Here is an 18,374-nt window from a genome sequence, read left to right on the forward strand (position 1 = left end):
GCCCGTTTCCGGCGTCGTCGCGCTGCTAGAGTCTCTGGTGGGCCCGGGAGGGTGAGTTGGTGCTGAGGGCGTAGATTAGAGTCGGGGTGGCCCACGTTCCCTTCTCCCCTTGGGCTAAGAGGTCTCCTACCGGCCCCCGCGTCCTCCCGCCTCCGATGCGGCGGGCCCCGCGCTCCCCTGGCCTCCGCTGGGAAGCGCTGGTGGAGCGGGCGGCTCTGAGAGCCCGTTGGCGTCAGGTAGGGCGGTGGTCGAGCCTTGTCCGTCTTGGCCGGGAAGAAACGGGAGGGGTCATCTCACAGATCCGGCCTCGCGGCAGCCTCGTAGCCTCCCCTCCGGTTCTAGGCATGCTCCAGCCTGCATACCCATCATCTCCCTCGGGGGCACTCTTTTACCCTCTCTCACTGCTCCTTCAAGACCTAGACTTCGTGAAGGTGGCCAAAAGGGCTATGTCTTGGGATTGTAGGCTGTGTATTTTCTCTTAATTCTGGCTGCTACTTAGAGCCTGTACTTCTCTACAGGGGACCCAGGATCCAGCACTGGGAGGCACGTGCCTGCTGCTGGCCAGGCCCAGGTGGGGAACCGCTTGACAGGGGTCACTGCTGTCTGAATCAGCTCATGGCCTAAAGCTTCTTCCCTCAAGCCGCCTTTGGAGTCAGAATCTCCCTTAGGAAGTCCACTTCTCTTTCTGACCTCCCAGGGGAATGCCCGGAGAGGGGTCAGGTTTTTGTACGAGGGTTGGGGTGTGGTCAGGTGTCGCCTCCTCTTCTCCCTGCAGTCCATCTTTCTGGTTCCTGTCTACTCCAGCCGCCCGTCACACCGTGATTCATCTTGCTGCCTGAGATCTTGCCCCACTAGTCTTTCCTGCCTCGGAGGGTCCTTGCCTCTGGACCTTGCACACTCTGTTCCTGCTGCCTACGAGTTCCCTCCCCACCCCCATTAGCACCGAGTTAGCACCTAGGGGAAGTGACCCCATCAGACTAAGTCAGAGTTTCCTAGTTTAAATGCTTTCTGAGTCCCTTGTACTTGTGCTGTCATCACAGTTGTAATTTTGGTTTGTTTGCATGGTCAGTTAACTCTTTCCCCCACTAGGCTGCTCCAAGAAGGTAGAGTCCTTGTGTGCTGTTCACTACCACATCCCTATTGTGTAGCCAAGCACCTGGTACACGTGGCAACTATCCATTACATGTTTGTGGAGTAATTCTTCCATGTCACACCCTCTGAAAGATGAATGAAGCTTCGGAAGGCAGATACTGTAGTGCTACGGCCATTTTGGCCCCACCACAAGTCCCTGCCAGAGAACAGTTGGAGTTGGAAGTAAAGGATTGGAGGACGTGGTACCCCCTCGATGAGTTTGGAAGTGAGAGGTTGGGGCCTCCAGGATCGTGACCTCTGACTCTTTGGTAACTGCCAACAGGTCTCTCAGCCAGGACACGTGGATTCCCACCCACCGAGCCTCATGGTAGGAGTCTGACTTCCCCTGTTCCCTCCCTCGTCTTGTGAGGCCCCTATCTGCTCCTCTGGGCACCCACCGTGCCCAATGGGCCTGGACCTAGACCCTCGGCCTCTTGCTGACCCCTTGCCAATCTCGGGTGTGTCCAAGGTAGTGAACAAACCCTGCTCAGATTGGGCCTGCCTGAGGCTCTTGGGGGAGGGTTATAGATCCGCATGGTCTGGGTCCCGCCCTCTCCTCCATACCATCCCTCCCCTTGATTTTATTTTATTTTTTGGCCACACTGCACAGCTTGCAGGATCTTACTTCCCTGACCAGGGATGGAGCCTGTGCCCCCTACAGTGGAAGCAGAGTCCTGACTGCAAGACAGCCAGGGAATTCCTTCCTTCCCTCGATTTTAAAACCAAAGGGGCCTGGTGACTGTCTCACTCAACCTTGTGGTCTGTGTGCTTGAGACAGCCAGGAGACTGGGGTGTGTCCTTTCAGGAGGCTGTGACATTTGGTGATGTGGCCGTGCACTTCTCGCGGGAGGAATGGCAGTGTCTGGACCCTGGCCAGAGGGCTCTCTACAAGGAGGTGATGCTTGAGAACCACAGCAGTGTGGCTGGACTAGGTGAGGCTTTATTCGGACACCCCTACCCCTTCCATCATCGGTCAGCACCCACCTATTTTGGCCTGTGTTAGAGGCTGCAGATCTGGGGGCCATGTGGTCGAGCCCTCATGACTAGGCAGGGGCTTGGGACTGTGAGTCCTTGTGGGTCAGAAGCTGACCCCAGGAGGAGTCTTGGTGAGCTGAGGTCTTGCCCCAGGCTCCCAGGTTTGCATACGTCATGTGATTCAGTGCTCACAAGGTAAGTGGACTTTCTGCCTGAGTAGGTAGAAATACAATCCAAACTTGAAATAGTGTAAACAGCTACTCAGATTTTCAGTTTTTCTAGTGTGTACTTATTTACAACACTCTTCATTTTTAATGTCTGTTATGTTTGTATTTGTTTCTCTTATTTATTTTTGCAGCATTTTTTCACTGTGTTGACCATGATTGATACTGCCATGAGACTGTTGTTTCATCTTTCAGAGACCCAGCTTGTGCCCAGGAGGGGCAGGGCGCTCCGTTACTGAGTCTTTCCGCCTTTCTTCTTCCTCCCTTTTAATTTATTGGGTCTGCTGTGTTGTTTCTTTTCTTTCCTTTGTACCTTTTGGCTGTGCTCACAGTGTAGACGGACTTCTAAAAGTTAGATACGTGGACTCTCTGCCTGAGTGAATAGAAATAGAATCCAAACTTGAAATAGCTTGAACAGCTACTCAATCAGGTTTCTTATTGTTTCTTGAGTTTAGTATTTACCTGTTCTGTGTTTACCATTCTTGTTTCTAGTTGGTGTATTTAAAAACATGAAATTTTATGCATAAATATCACTTCAGCTGCATCCTACAAATTTTGACTCATAGTAAATACAGTTGCCACTTACTAATTCATCACATAGTTTCCGGATAGTAATAGTTTTGAGCCACCCATTGTGATTGCTGTTGTGTCCAGCTGCACTTAGATCAGGTGCAGGCTGTAGTATTGTTTCATGGCCTTTGCCCGACCCCCTTTCTGGCTGCCCAGGGACGTTTCTCTGAGAGCAGCACACGTGTGCTTGTCAGGAACCTATTTCCTGTTGAGTGTGGGGTCCTGCTGTCACCTGAGCCTTTGACCTTCTCTGCCTGCTGCCTTCCCCAACCCGTGGCTGAAAACCTGAGGAGTGCTCTAGCCAGAGGGCTTGACCAGCCCTTGGGTGGGCTGGGAGCACTTCACATGGCTGCCCCACAGCATGGGGGCTACTGGCCCCAGAAGGCAGGTGCCAGGGGGTGCCTGCCAGTCTCCAGCCCTCTGCTGAGGCCCTGGGCTCTGTGTGAGGGCTTGAGGCTGGGGCTGCTGGCTGCTGACTGGGCTTCACACCTTCTGATTTAAAATCCATTTTGTTGGTTGATTTGTTGTTGTAGTGTTTCTTAAGCAACCCTGCCTCTTGGAGCATCCCTGAGGGGACTGAGGGGGGTGCTGGCTGGGTCTTCTTCTCTCCCCGTGGGGGAGAGCTGGCCTGTGTTGTGCAGACTTGGGTGACAGGACTCCCTGGCAGTCCTGGCCCTGTCTCCATTTGCAGCAGGGCCAGAATGGGAGTCCACACGTTCCTCTCTATCCAGCCTCAGGAGGCAGCAGGTCTGGACAGGAGGCCCCTGTGCTCCAGTAGCCCGCAACCCTTCACTCTGGGGACCAGGGAGAACTGAGCCCCGAGCTACACTCCCAGCCACAATGATGCCGTCTCCTCCTCTGCTGCCCCCACAGCAGGATTCCTGGTCTTCAAGCCTGAGCTGATCTCCCGGCTAGAACAGGGGCAGGATCCATGGGTCCTCGACCTGCAAGGAGCAGAGGGGAGAGAGGCAGCCAGGACCACCCGGACAGGTGAGGCTTCTGGGCACAGGAGGGATTCAAGGTCCCCATGCCTGGCGAGGGCTCAGGTGGGAGGCTGGAGGGGGACCCCAGAGGCCATCCATGCAGCTTTGCTGAGCTGCCTGGGTATGCTGTGGGGTGGGCCTGGAGGCGAAGGCCAGTCATGGGGTAGCCTCAGGAGAGACTAAACTACAGAAAAGCAAGGGCATAGAACTCCTGTGCATTATGGCAAGACAGTGTGTTTTTGAACCACGTTTTGTTAGTTTGAATTTTACTAATCTTATTAAGCAAAGGCACACGTGTGACTCTTGAGTAGCTGTTCACCTGCCACTGCCACGCTTTCTCCAGAGTTTCATGGGGTCTGGGTGACCCAGCCTCTCAGATGAAGTTCCAGGGCTGTGTTGGTGTCCTGAAGCTGCTGTAACAAAGCACATAGACTGGAGGCTTACCACAGCTGAGATTTACTGTTCCTTAGTTGTGGGGAACCACATGTCCAAGATCAAAGCAGTGTCGTGTCCCCTCTGAAACCTGTAGGGGAGGATCCTCCCTGCCTATTCCAGCTTCTGGTGGCCCCAGGTATTCCTTGGCTGGTGGCCACATCCCTCCATGTGGAGGGCAAGCAGGGAGGTGGGCCCTCTGGAAACCCCCAGGAAGGAGGCGTCAGTGTAGCGCAGTGTAGTCACTGTGGCCGCCTGGAAGCTGAGGGGCAGGGCAGCAAGGGATGGACACATCAGTGTGAGTCAGAGGGCAGGACTGGCAGGGGCTGGAGAGAACCCTGCCCAGTGGACAGCTGAGGCCCACCTCTTTTGGACTCACCCCTGTGTGCCCCTTAGCAGCTCTTGTGTCTCATTTTTCTCAGTACAGAACACCCCTCTGTTCAGTTTTCAGCCCCTCTTTCCTCCTTACTCTACTTCCTCTCACAGGCACCCTAACCCTGCCTCTTATCCTCCACCCTTTTGGGCTCACTTTGCTTCTTTGTGGGTTTTTCCTCCTACTCATTCCCTGTGAGATGACCTCCCCTCCACGTAGGAGAGTGGCTCTTTGCAGTCTTCCAGGTATATAGTAACTGAATGAATGCATTAAGCATGAACAGAACCAGATTTTGACCACTGTCAAAAGGCACTGACTTCTCATCACATCTTTCCAAATGCTCAGTACAGCCTGTCCTGGGAGGGGGCTCAGTCCCAGGGATGGTATGCACCCCCACCCCCCAATCGCCTTTCTCTGAGCACAGGGGATTAGCCGCAATTTGCTTCCTGTTCATTTCAGATGCTACAGTTGGGACTGATGGTGAGCAGGCCTGTGAGGACATGGACAGTCTTAAATCAGAATCTGGGAGGGTCATGGTCAAAACCTTGCCCCAGGACTTTCCCCAGAGTCCTGGCTTTGGAAACACCTCAGATCCTGCAGTCTGTTCACAGAGACAGCCAAGCTCCCTCTTCCATAAAAACTTCTTGAACATGGGGACCATGGCTCCCAGGAAGGCCTTCGCTGAGGACGAGTTCCAGGGTCATGGCGAGCGGGGAAGCAGTGGCCACTTGGGTTGTCAGCCTGATCAAAGTCAGGGGTCCTTCCGAAGGTGCGATGTATGTGGCAGGAGTTTGCGATCTCCTTCAGATGTTGCTTTGCACCAGGAAATGAATACCCAACAGAAACCCAACAGATGCCAGGAGTGCCAAAAAAAGTTATCTGATTGCTTTCAGGAGAGACATCTGAGTACCTTGCCTGGAGAGAAACCGTATGAGTGTAGGGAGTGTGGGAAGGTCTTCAGGTTGTGCTCACAGCTTACTCAGCATCAGAGGATCCACACTGGAGAAAAGCCGTTTAAGTGCACCGACTGTGGGAAGGCCTTTCGCCTGAGCTCAAAACTTATTCAGCATCAAAGGATTCACACTGGGGAGAAGCCCTACAGGTGTGAAGAATGTGGAAAAGCCTTTGGGCAGAGCTCCAGCCTCATCCATCATCAGAGGGTCCACACGGGAGAGAGGCCCTATGGCTGCCGGGAGTGTGGGAAGGCCTTCAGCCAGCAGTCTCAGCTGGCCAGGCACCAGAGGACCCATACAGGAGAGCGGCCCTACCCGTGCCAGGAGTGCGGCAAGGCCTTCAGCCAGAGCTCAACCCTAGCTCAGCACCAGCGGATGCACGCTGGGGAGAAGCTTGAGCTCCCGAGAACCCCGGAGAGTCCTAGCCTGGGTGCACGTCAGAGGATGCATGCTCCCGAGAAGCCATTTAAGTGTGACGAGTGTGGGAAGGCTTTCCGGTGGGTCTCCCGCCTGAGTCAGCATCAACTGACACACACTGGAGAGAAACCGTATAAATGCAACAAGTGTTCAAAAGCTTTTGGTTGCAGCTCACGACTTATTCGCCACCAGAGAACTCACACTGGAGAAAAACCATTTAAGTGCGATGAGTGTGGGAAGGGCTTTGTCCAAGGCTCACACCTCATTCAGCATCAGAGAATTCACACCGGGGAGAAGCCGTATGAGTGCAGTGACTGCGGGAAGGCCTTCAGCCAGAGCTCAAGCCTCATTTACCATCAGAGGATTCATAAGGGGGAGAAACCCTACGAGTGCCTCGAATGTGGAAAAGCCTTCAGCATGAGCACACAGCTCACGATCCACCAGAGGGTGCACACGGGCGAGAGGCCGTATAAGTGCAGCGAGTGTGGGAAGGCCTTCAGCCAGAATTCCACCCTTTTCCAGCACCAGATTATCCATGCCGGGGTAAAGCCCTATGGATGCAGCGAGTGCGGGAAGGCCTTCAGCCGGAGCTCATACCTTATCGAGCACCAGAGGATCCACACTCGTGCCCAGTGGTACCGTGAGTACGGGAGCACCCTGGAGGTTTCCACCCACGCGAGTCGTAGGAGAGTTAATCCTGTAAAGAAACTTCACAAATGTAATGAATGTGAGAAAATATTCAGGTGGCGGTCGCATCTCATTATCCACCAGAGAATTCACACTGGAGAGAAGCCTTACAAATGTAATGAATGTGGCAAAGCTTTTAATAGGAGCTCAAGGCTTACTCAGCATCAGAAAATTCACATGGGCTAGACCACTTACCTTTACAAATGTGTATAAATGTGAATAAACCTACAGCCTTAACTTATTTGAAATGGGATCTTTTACACTGAAGATTTAGAAAACTGGGGAAGATTCAGAACTGCTCTCTTAGGTGTTGAGATTCATACGTGGTGTATGTTTTTGCTGGCACGTTTGACCTTATCCCCTCCAGTAAAGCTCGTGTCTCACATCAGGGTGACACGTGTAGCATTTGAGCTCTCAGAGAGATGACCCTGCACCTTGTGGACGAGACATGAGACGAGCCCCGGCAGCCCCACTGGCTGAGGGGGTGAAAGAAGTCACCTGGGATGCCTTCCTTAGGCCCCAGGTACCAGACTGGTTTCTGCAGCAAGGATGTGTTTGTGCAGGGCTGCTAGGGGGTGCCCGGGCTCCCCTTCTGCTCTCCTCAGCGGATACGCCTCGCAGAGCAGCCCTTCTCTTCGGGGAGGTGCTGGGTCCATGCAGGCACGCCAGGAGCAGCACCCAGGCCTGGGGACAGTCCCTGGCCTGCTGTAAGTCCAGAACCCAATGGCTTCCCCCAGCGTTGTCTTACAGTGGTTACAAGAGTGAAAGAGCAGCCCCGAGGATGCACCAGAGGCGTACCCTCAAAACACCAGCCCCACGGACCACCAGAACTGGAAGGTCTGCAGGCAGATGCGTGAGCTGGTGCGTTTGCATAGGCCGATAGGTGCTGGAGACACCTGCTCACCAGGATCAGCGTGGGGATGTGGCCTCAACGGGCCCCACAGGTCCCCGGGCAGAGGGCCCATGGGTGCCGAGCACTGGGTGCCAGTGAGCAAGCCCACTCTGCTGGCATTGCCTCCTGCTCAGGTTTTCTCTGCCAGCATGGCCCGGCTTGGGTCGAGTGGTCAGAGCATGTGGCCATCTTGTCACCAGCGGGAGGAACGTGCAGGGAACATCACTGCTCTGGTTGACTGACAGGCTGGGCTGCAGAGCAGCTCCTGGTGCAGCTCAAGGCCTGCGAGCTGCAGGATGAGGCTGACGTGCAGCAGTGGCTCCCACATGACCTAGGGCCCTGGGCTGTGCAGGGGGACTCAGGATGAGGAGTGTCACCAGCTGCTACCCAGGACCACCCTGAGACCTGGCTATCTTTGGCACCATTGACGATAATCATAGGGCAAAGGGCTGTCTCCCATGGAGGGGCCACTTCTCCCGTGTCCAACAGGTGACCCTGAGGACACTTGCGGGTTTATTGCAACAGGACTTGGGTCATGTCACACGTTGTGTTAAGCCCAGGTTCGCCTTGTGTGACCTAGCCCAGTAGCAGCCTGTGGGTTTCTCTCCGAGAACAAGTGGCAGCCGCTCCAGGTGCCTGGAGAGGTTGGGACAGCAGAGTCCAAGGTATTCTCAGCAAGTAGACGGGACTCAACCCCCCAGCAGCTCAGCCTGATTGGCTGCTTCCCTGGCACAAGGAGTGTAGGTCGCAGCACTGTCTTGGGACAAGGATTGCCCCACCTGCAACTTCGGTGTGCTCCTGCCCTGGGTGGGGCACCATGCAGACGGTGTGCGCCTATAGCAGCTGTAACCCCCTGCTTCACCCACAACTTGTGTCTGAAAGTCAGTGCAAGAGGGCAGGGACCTCTCCAGACACCAGAGGTTACGTCCCCACCTCAGCTGCTGTGCTCAACCAGGTGGTCACTGCCTTCAGAGCCGGGCAAGGTGGGCACCTGTAAGTGGGCCATATCTTAGGCCTTTTGAGCCACCTAACAGTGGGACAAGATCAAGGTCCTGGGTGGACATGCCACACCCCACCTTCTGCTGGTGCTAGGAAAGTAGTTTGTCATCGGATGGGCCCTCCCCACAAGGGAGTCCTCCTGGCCACTTCCTGGTAATGACGCGCAAAGGGGTGCAGTGCCTCTGGACTCCAGGGTCTGAGCCACAGGATGCTTGTCTTTCCTGACGGCACTTGCAGGCCAGCCAAAAAGGGCCAGAGGACGCAGCCTTAAACACACTCTAGCACCTGGACTCGGAATCAACATGGTCCTGTTGGGGGCTAGCCCACTGTGTGCCCCGCGGGCCAAATGCAGGCCTGTGCCCACATCTGTGAAGCCTGGTGATCAGCCTGAGGACACTGGCCTGGGACCTCCGCAAAACCTGAACTGGAGTCAGTCTGTAAATGCATGCATGTCTGAGAAATGTAATCACAGACAGCCAAGGAGTCTTCGCCAATGCGGCAGCTGCTTCTGATCTGACAGCCTCCTGGTTTTGCTTCCAGGCCGGTCGGCAGGGCTCCTGACCATGTGGGCTTGGTGCTGCTCACAATCCACATGTGCTTGAATCACCTTCGGAATTTTCATGTCCCAGTTTACCTGGTAAAAGGCCTAAGAACTAGAATGGTTTTTACATTTTTAAATGGTTGGAGGGGGGTGGGGAAAGACTATTTTGTGACATTTGAGAATTATATTGAAATCAGATTTCAGTATGACCAAATAAAGGTTCTTGGAACACAGCTGGCCCTTTGCTTGCAAGGTGCCTCTGACTGTGTGGCAGTCCTGCCTCCAGCCTTTGAGGTATTATTTTTCCACTGTTGTTATGTTTTGTTCACTTAAATGTCCCAGGATAACCAAAAATTCAATAGAAATAAATCTCAAGGCCTACATTGGGTGAGGAGTCGTCTTAGCTGCATCCACGTGAAAAAGGTTTGTGGTATTGTGTGTCACCTGATGACGTTGCATTCAAACGGCTGCTGCATGGGTTTCAGATCCCAGAGCACGGAGAAGTGTCTTCGTACTTGTGTGTGTGTGTTGGGAGGAGAGGAGAGGGCTGCCTGCCAGGTGTGGGAATTCTGGACTATTCAATCCTACTTCCAAGCTGTATTTCCCAGTTGGGGTTTCAGGAACAGTAAACTCATTTTAAGAATTTCTGTGAAGTTCTTGGCACTCCAGTGGTCAGGACTCAGCTTTCTGTAGATCCCACAAGATGCCCAGCATGGCCAAAGAGAATTTCTAGAACACTTATAGATTCTAAAATACTTTGGATTTCTCTTTTGGAGACAAATTAAACTCATAATTTTGACCTGAAATTTGTCTTCATTATCAGATAAGCTTTATGATACTTTGAGCATTGTGGAAGCTTCACTAATAAAGTGGGGTGTCTGCAGAGCCCAGTGGGTTGTCACATCCGTGTGTCCTCTTGTGGATGTGGCTTGCACTCAGAGCCCAGGAGAAGTTTGTTGAATGAATGCTGTGTTTGAGGTACATCAGGCTTTGAGGTGAATCTTTAGAGGCCCACAGATGAGAGAAAATGCTCCAGCGCCAAGAGTTTCCACAGAGGTCTACATAAGGTCAAACATCTGCTCTCTGCAAGGTCTTGTTCTTGTCTGGGGACACGGCGGCAGGGCCAGCTCTGCAGTCAGGGAGCCCTACAGGTGTGCAGGGAGGTGCAGCGTTTAAAGCCACTCTCACCCCACCTGGTTTTGCATGGCCCTGGAGGTGAGAATGGTTTTTCTGGTTTTGGCTGTGCTGGGTCACGGTTGTGGCACACAGGATCTTTAGTTGTGGCATGCAGGCTCTAGATCCCCGACCAGGGATTGAACCTGGGGCCCCTGCACTGGGGAGTGTGGAGTCTTAGACACTGGACAACCAGGGAAGTCCTAAGAATGGGTTTCAAATGGTTGAAACAAATTTTGTGATGTGAAATTAAAATTTAGTGTCCATAGGACATTTTATTGGAATATAATCATGCACATTGGTTTCATTGTTTTCTCTGGCTGTTTTTGAGCTACAGTGGCAGAGCTGATAGAATCATGACCTGAAAGGCTAAAATATCCTCTAGCCGGTTAGAGAAAAGGTCACCACACCCAATGCAGGTGAGGAGGGCCGCCTCTGCTAGCCAGCAAGCCTGTGCCCCACAGCTGGAGGGAATTTCTCCAGCTGGATCATGTCTACCTCCTGCACACAGTAAGGCCAGAGGCTGTGCCTGGTCTTGAGTCTGGTGGCCCTCATTACCTGGCTCCATTCAGCGCCAAGAGCCAGCAGTCCCGGGAACAGCCTGGTGCCCATCGTCTGCTCATGAAAACCTCTCTCTCTCTACAGTGATGCCTATGTCACTGTTTGCCCGTGTGCGCCTCCTTGAGACAAGCACGAGGGCTCACAAATGGACAACCTGCGGTTGGCAGTATTAGAGCTGTTGAGCTCATCGGAGGCCAAGGCGAGGGGTGACATAGTCAGGGCCCACCACATCCAGCCTCCCAAGGATGTCAATGTTCTGGTCCAGGTGTTCCTGACCAGTGACTTAAAAGGCACAGATGGTGCCTTCTGGGGATGGGGGAGAGAAGCAGGTGAGCAAGCAGAGCTCTGCACCCCCAGTTAGTGGCCTGGACCCCTCAAGGGTGGAGATGACAGCACGTATAGACACAGCCTCAGAGGGCCCCAGACCCTGAGTCTGCTGACCTTCCAGGGCCCGGGGAGGGGATGAGCACGGTGGACACAGCCACGTGGCTGGCGGGGAGGCAGCGGGGCTACCCTGGCTGGGAGCACAGGGACAGAGGCCTCTGTGGCCTGGCAGGCAAGAGGCTGTGCAAACCCTAGTCCTGAGGCGCAGAGCTCCGAGCCTCGGTCAGAAAAGCACCCCTGCCTGCTAAATCAGCCGAGAGGATGAGGTGGGCTTCAGCTGAGAGCTCTTGTCCTCCTCCAGGGTCCCTCAGGAAGGGACCCTGTGTGTGTTCCTGCCACGCACGTGCCTTAAAATCACGGAATCATAGCCACAGGGCCCTTTTGTGGCAGCAGAGCTAAGAGCTGGGGCACCTGGGCCAGGCTTGGACTCCAGGCCTTGTTCCTGGTTGCACCAGTGAACTTTGCTATGCTAACCAGCAAAAGAGACACGCCTCAGCCTGTGGACATCTGCCCTGAGCGCGTGTCCTCACCCTGGGGCCAGCGGCCTCGGGGGACGGGAGCCAGCACCGAGTGCCTCTCGCCGCGGAGAACCGCCCACCAGCTCCCCCATCAGCTGCGTGTCCTTGGGCAAGATTCAAACCTCTCTGCGCTTCGCCACCACGTCGGTGCCTTTGAGTTAAGGGGCTAACATGAGCCTGGTGGAGCGCCTACACCTGATGGTTCCTTCAACCTGTACCTTCTCCCCACTCGGCTGCGTCGTCAGGGCCTGGCCTGTAGGGGGCGCGCAAGGACGTGCTTTGGGAAGTTAGGTAATGTCCGAATCTTTGGGTCTCTGAGGATTGCAGCCCGCCAGGCTTTTCTGTCTACCGTGGCATTGCTCCAGGCAAGAATACTGGAATGGGTAGACATTCCCTTCTGCAGGGTATCTTCCCGACCCAGGGATCGAACCCTTGTCTTCTGCATTGCAAGCGGATTCTTTACCATCTGAGCCACCAGGGAAGACCCTAGGGCTTTAAAATGGTCCCCCCCTTTTTTTTTTCAATAACACTATGCTAAGAGAGTTCCAGAAAATCATCTATTTCTGCTTTATTGACTATGCCAAAGCCTTTGACTGTGTGGATCACAATAAATTGTGGAAAATTCTGAAAGAGATGGGAATGCCTGACCACCTGACCTGCCTCTTGAGAAATCTGTATGCAGGTCAGGAAGCAACAGTTAGAACTGCACATGGAACAACAGACTGGCTCCAAATAGGAAAAGGAGTACGTCAAGGCTGTCTATTGTCACCCTGCTTACTTAACTTATATGCAGAGTATATCATAAGAAACGCCGGGCTGGAAGAAGCACAAGCTGGAATCAAGATTGCCAGGAGAAATATCAATAACCTCAGATATGCACATGACACCACCCTTATGGCAGAAAGTGAAGAGGAACTAAAAAGCCTCTTGATGAAAGTGAAAGAGGAGAGTGAAAAAGTTGGCTTAAAGCTCAACATTCAGAAAAGATCATGGCATCTGGTCCCATCACTTCATGGGAAACAGATGGGGAAACAGTGGAAAGAGTGTCAGACTTTATTTTTGGGGGCTCCAAAATCACTGCAGATGGTGATTGCAGCCATGAAATTTAAAGACGCTTACTCCTTGGAAGAAAAGTTATGGCCAACCTAGATAACATATTGAAAAGCAGAGACATTACTTTGCCAACAAAGGTCCATCTAGTCAAGGCTATGGTTTTTCCAGTGGTCATGTATGGATGTGAGAGTTGGACTGTGGAGAAAGCTGAGCGCTGAAGAACTGATGCTTTTGGACTGTGGTGTTGGAGAAGACTCTTGAGAGTCCCTTGGACTGCAGGGAGATCCAACCAGTCCATTCTGAAGGAGATCAGCCTTGGAATTTCTTTGGAGGGAATGAATCTAAAGCTGAAACTTCAATACTTTGGCCACCTCATGGGAAGAGTTGACTCATTGGAAAAGACTCTGATGCTGGGAGGGATTGGGGGCAGGAGGAGAAGGGGACGACCGAGGATGAGATGGCTGGATGGCATCATTGACTTGATGGATGTGTTTGAGTGAACTCTAGGAGATGGTGATGGACAGGGAGGCCTGGCGTGCTGCAATTCATGGGGTCGAAAAGAGTCAGACACGACTGAGCAACTGAACTGAGAACTGATGCTAAGTAAAACGCCAACACAAAAGGCTACACAAGGTATGATTCAGTGTGGAAAATGGTCACGTTCTGCCTTCTCTGTTCCTACCTCTAAACAGTTTTAATACATAAAATCCATTTACTGCTTACTATTGGGGTTCCCTGGTGGCTCAGAGGTTAAAGCGTCTGCCTGGAATGCGGGAGAACTGGGTTCGATCCCTGGGTTGGGAAGATCCCCTGGAGAAGGAAATGGCAACTCACTCCAGTACTCTTGCCTGGAGAATCCCATGGAGGGAGGAGCCTGGTAGGCTACAGTCCCTGGGGTTGCAGAGAGTCAGACACAACTGAGCGACTTCACTTTATTGATATGTGATCAAAACAATTTTGTTGAAATACAGCTGATTTACAACGTTGTGATAATTTCTGCTGTACAGCAGTGATTCAGTTATACATACACATTTTCCATGATTTATCATGATCAGGGCTGGTCAAGGACTCTGTACACTGCTGCCCTAAAGGCACCCAGGAGAGGCCCGTGCTCCCCTCTCCCCAGCACTCTCAATTGAGTCTATGGACTCAGTTGTTGAAGCCCACACCCCTGCTGAGCTTGCATTTAAAAATGCGGCCTTCAGGGAGGTGATTAAGGTTGGATGAAGTCATAAACACAGGGCCCTGATCCCACAGGACTGGTGCCCTCTTAAGAGGAGAGCGCTTTCTCACACACACACACATACACACTCACACACTGTCACATTCTCACACACACACATATTGAATATAGTTCCCTGTGCTGTACAGGAGGACTTATTGTTTTTCCATCCTGTACACAATAGTTTGCATCTGCTAATCCCAGACTCCCAACCCTTCCCTCCTCCGCCTCCTCACCCTTGGCATCCACAATTCTGTTCTGTCTGTTTTGTAGATGTGTTCGTGTGTTATTTTAGATTCCACATGTAAGTGATATGTCTTTCTCTGACTTCACTCAGTATAATAATCTCCAGTTGCATAACATCACTGTCATTTTTAATTGAGAAAAAAAAGGAAACACAGAAGTTGCTCTGCTCTGAATGTTTGTGTCAAATGACCTAATGTCAAATGTGAGGAGGGGGGCCTTTGGGTGTGCTCAGGTCACGAGGGTTGAGTCCCCTCCCTTTTTTGGAGTCCCCTCATGTGTCCTCTCTCCACATGAGGACAGCGATGTCTGCAGCCAGGACCACGGCTCCCTGACCCTGCTGGCCCAACCTCGGCTGTCCACCCTCCGCACTGTGAGAAATGGATGTCTACTGTTTTCGGAGCTGCCCAGTCTCTGGTGCTCTGTCTGCCAAGCCCAAGGGGAACTCAGCATGCCCACTGAAGGGATGCATGCTCTGCAGCCAGTAGACAGACCATCATGTTCAGGGAGAGTTAAATGAACAGAGCTGCGTTAACACACAGACACAGCACAGAGAATATCTTCAAATCTGGTCAAGACGGTTTCTCCATGGCTGTCTATGGGCAAAGGAGCTTTTTGATTCTTTTTAGTTTTGATTTTTTAGGATTTTCCAAACATATCAGAAGTACATATTCCTGACACATGCCTGATGCTTGAGGAAGAAGTCATAGCAAAGAGGGCCTCCATCACTGGTTGAAGCAGACATGGTGCTCAGCTTACAGTGCAGGTCCTTGTGGGCAGGCCTAGGCAGCAGCGAGGATGGCCCATTCCAGCTCCTGTCCTCAGGGAAGAAGGGCCCAGGATGCTGGCTGATACTGCAGACACGGGGAGTCCGCAGCCCTCGGCTGAGCCAGGACTGAGTCCCACGTGGGACATGGCCCCCAGGGCACCTCCTCTCTGTCCCTTTGGCCCAACTTGCTGGGACCCTCGCTCAGGGAAAGGCCTAATTATTCAAGATCACGGGAGCATTCTGGGAACAGCACAGAGGAAACACTGCTGCTCTTGATGGGTTCTGGCACAGAGTGGGGACAGGAAGGGGGTGCTGGGGAAGGCTAGGGGCTTCCAACAGACATGGCAGGATGCCAGGTGGGCACCCAAACCCAATCGCTATTTTTCAGAGGAAGCTCCTGCCTGGTGCTTGGGCCTATTAATCCTACCAGGCTGTGACCTGGTTTCCTGGTAGAGCAAACCACAGAGGCAGGGACAGTGTCAGGCCCCCTACCTGGGTTGCAGTTATGCTGGAGGGGACAGGGCTGGTCAAGGGCTCTTCACACTGTTGCCCTAAAGGCATCCAGGAGGGGCCCATGCTCCCCCCTCCCCAGCACTCTCCCACTCTATTGTTGAAGCCCCAACCCCTTCTGAGCCTGTATTTAAAACTTCGGCCTTCAAGGAGGTGATTAAGGTTGGATTAGGTCATAAACACAGGGCCCTGATCCCATAGGACTGGTGCTCTCTTAGGAGGAGAGCACTCTCTCTCTCTCTCTCACACACACACATGCTCACATAGTCACACACACATGCATACACATGCACAGAGGCAAGTCGAAAGGTCAGGGGAGAGGCCTCACCAGGACCTGACTGTGCTGGCACGCTGACCCCAGCCTCCAGAACTGCAAGCAAGTCATTTCTGTCGTTCAAGCCACTTGGTCTATGGTGGTCTGAGCTGCCTGAGCCACCCAGCCGCAAGAAACCTAAGCGAGGCCCCCGCTCCCCTCTCTGCTGCCACCACCAACTCCAGACTCCTCACCCCATCCTGCAGCCTGCCCTCTGCAGTCAACACAGTATCTGGTGTGATCCTCTAACACGTTTATCGAAGCATTCACTCAGAGTTGAGCCGAGTTCCCAGAGAGGCCTTCGGCCTGCCCCTGCGCTTCCACTCATCTCCTCCCACTTGGCTGCAGCCCCACGCCCACAGGCTTTCCCTCAGAGCAGTGTCTCTGCCTCCTCTTGGCTCAAGAACCACATCCTCAGGAGACCCACCCCAAGACCTGATTTAAAGTGCAGCCCAGCTCTCCCACCGCCCTGCCTCCCATCTCCGGAGGCTGCTTGCATCTCCTGCAGCGCTTACCCTCTCCCGGACTACACTTCTTGTTTTTATTACACATTCCTCCCCGCACCCCCTCCACTAGAATGTGCTTTAAGGTCAGGGATTTAAGATGGGGAATAAAATGTGCACCCTGAAACATAGGGTTTCCAAGAGCAAAGGAGCAACAGCTCGGATGCTACACAGGGCAGGCTGAACAGCCTGTGTCCTCACAAAGGCCTTGGCCTGAACCCCAGACCACACGTGGGCCCACCAGCGCAGTGGGTGCCCTTACCTGGCAGCAAGACAGACTGACCACTGTGGAGAGGGCGCATGCGGTTTGATGCCTACCCAGGAGGACGTATTTTTTTTTTTTTTACAGTTGCTTTACTTCCAAAAAAAGGGAAAGACACAGCTGTCTACTTCACTTAGAGAAAGACATGGTTACACTCCCTCACTTCTCAGAAGGGCGGGCTTCGCTCTGGAGAGCCCATCTGAGACAGCCGCCTGGGCAACCAGAAGGCACTGGCGAGAGGCTCAGTCCTGCAGCTTGCGCTCGCACCTCTTCTCCAGGTCGGCCATCTCTTTCAGGACCAGGGCCACAGCAAACCGCAGCTCCTGGAATTTGGCCGTGGGAACCTCAAAGCGGAGGGCGGACCCATCCGAGAGCTTCAGGTGCATCAGGACGCTCGGCTGCAGGGAGCGGGCCAAGGCGCTGGTGGAGATGGCCACGTCCACCCTCCACCGAAAGTCGGCGACGTGGGGCAGCCAGGCCCCCTGCTGCCTGGCCACAGAGTCAAGGAGAGGCCGCTGGCTACCAAACACCACGCTGGCCAAGTCCACAACCAGGTCTTGGGGGATGCAAAGCTCCTGGAGCTGGTTCTTGAAGGTGTCGGGCTTCAGACTGGCCGGGGGCAGCCGGAGGGCCTGCTGGAGCAGGGTGTGTGTGCCAGCTATCAGGGCACCCAACTGCTCCTCAGGCAGGCCAGCGCCAGCCCTGAGGTGCTGCACAGCCTCCCGGCAGTCTTCTCCCTGCAGGCTGCTGACCACCAGCTTCAGCAATTTTCTGAACGTGGCCCTGTCCAAGCTGCCCAGGAGCTGGGGCATTGCTGCCACCTCAGGGGGCAACTGGGCCCCCAGGAAACTCACGCAGTCACTGTGACTGTCACCAGGGCGATGCAGGTGTGCAGCGGCAGGACCCACAGCAGACATCGATGCTTCCTGCTCTTTGACAGGCAGCCTAGTAGGAGGTCTCAGTCGAGCCGGCCTGGAAGGGGTGCGAGAGAAGCCCAGTGACCCCCACACACTTTGGGCCAGTGAATTAGGACTGACAGGGTCTCCACCTCCCAGATGCTGATGCTATGAACCACTGATGACAGCCAGTGTGACAGGAGGTGCCCTGGAATCATGTGGCAGAAAGCCCTCTCCAGTCCCTGCAAGAGGGGAGGCAGAAAGCAGCTGAAAATGGAGATGAGGTGAGGAGGAGAAAAGGAAGAGAACCAGGAAAAGGAGAGCACGCATGAGTTCGCAGAACCGTCCTCAGCAAGGCGGCCCGGGGAAAAGGGGAGCTCTCCAGGCTTCCTCGCACCTCGCTCTCCAGGAAGGCCGAGCGCCCGTCACCCTGGTCGTCAGCGACCAGCCACTGCCCGAACTCCGGGTTTTCCCTCAGGGCTTGGCCTGTGCCAAGACAACCGTCCACTGCCCCGCTGCCGGCCGCTCGGGCTCCGCTCCCGGGAGGCCCGTGAGCTGCCTCCAGGCTCGGAGAAAGGAGCCCCCGAGGCGGCCTCCAAGCTTCGGCGGAGCCACCGCCCCACCAGCGGTCAGCGACCTTCGGCCCCGCCCCGAATTGCCATATCGGCTTCCTGCCTCCGGGGCGCTCGCCGTTCCGCAGACAGGGTAGCCCTCTCCCACCCCGCAGCCCGCACCTTACACCAGGTCCTGAGCCTGGAGCAGCACCGCGAGTAGCCGGAAGCAGGGCCTG

General features: G+C 54.1%; 2 protein-coding genes across 10 annotated transcripts; one reads left to right on the top strand and one right to left on the bottom strand.

The window, feature by feature from the left end:
• ZNF7 (zinc finger protein 7) lies at window positions 1-9,222 on the top strand. Of its 7 annotated transcripts, none has more exons than XM_052651656.1 (6): window positions 11-51; window positions 519-571; window positions 1,415-1,459; window positions 1,937-2,063; window positions 3,774-3,890; window positions 5,148-9,222. In XM_052651656.1, exons 3-6 carry the CDS (start codon window positions 1,457-1,459, stop codon window positions 6,929-6,931), a joined length of 2,031 nt encoding a protein of 676 aa, XP_052507616.1. In that variant the 5' UTR covers window positions 11-51; window positions 519-571; window positions 1,415-1,456; the 3' UTR covers window positions 6,932-9,222. The 7 variants fall into 7 exon arrangements, with proteins under 7 accessions (XP_052507623.1, XP_052507616.1, XP_052507620.1 ...); XM_052651660.1 differs by having other exon boundaries at window positions 3,777-3,890; XM_052651657.1 differs by lacking the exon at window positions 11-51 and adding an exon at window positions 125-236.
• A 5,126-nt stretch (window positions 9,223-14,348) lies between these two features.
• On the bottom strand, window positions 14,349-18,374 carry COMMD5 (COMM domain containing 5). 3 transcript variants are annotated; one of them, XM_052651697.1, is made up of 2 exons: window positions 18,324-18,374; window positions 14,349-17,660 (listed from the first exon to the last, which is right to left on the bottom strand). In XM_052651697.1, the coding sequence occupies exon 2, from the start codon at window positions 17,603-17,605 to the stop codon at window positions 16,931-16,933; it is 675 nt and encodes a 224-aa protein (XP_052507657.1). In that variant the 5' UTR covers window positions 17,606-17,660; window positions 18,324-18,374; the 3' UTR covers window positions 14,349-16,930. The 3 variants fall into 3 exon arrangements, with proteins under 3 accessions (XP_052507657.1, XP_052507656.1, XP_052507655.1); XM_052651696.1 differs by having other exon boundaries at window positions 18,319-18,373; XM_052651695.1 differs by having other exon boundaries at window positions 14,349-17,826; window positions 18,319-18,342.

This window comes from Budorcas taxicolor, chromosome 14 (genome assembly GCF_023091745.1).
Source record: "Budorcas taxicolor isolate Tak-1 chromosome 14, Takin1.1, whole genome shotgun sequence".
In the NCBI taxonomy this organism is placed as follows: domain Eukaryota; kingdom Metazoa; phylum Chordata; class Mammalia; order Artiodactyla; family Bovidae; genus Budorcas; species Budorcas taxicolor.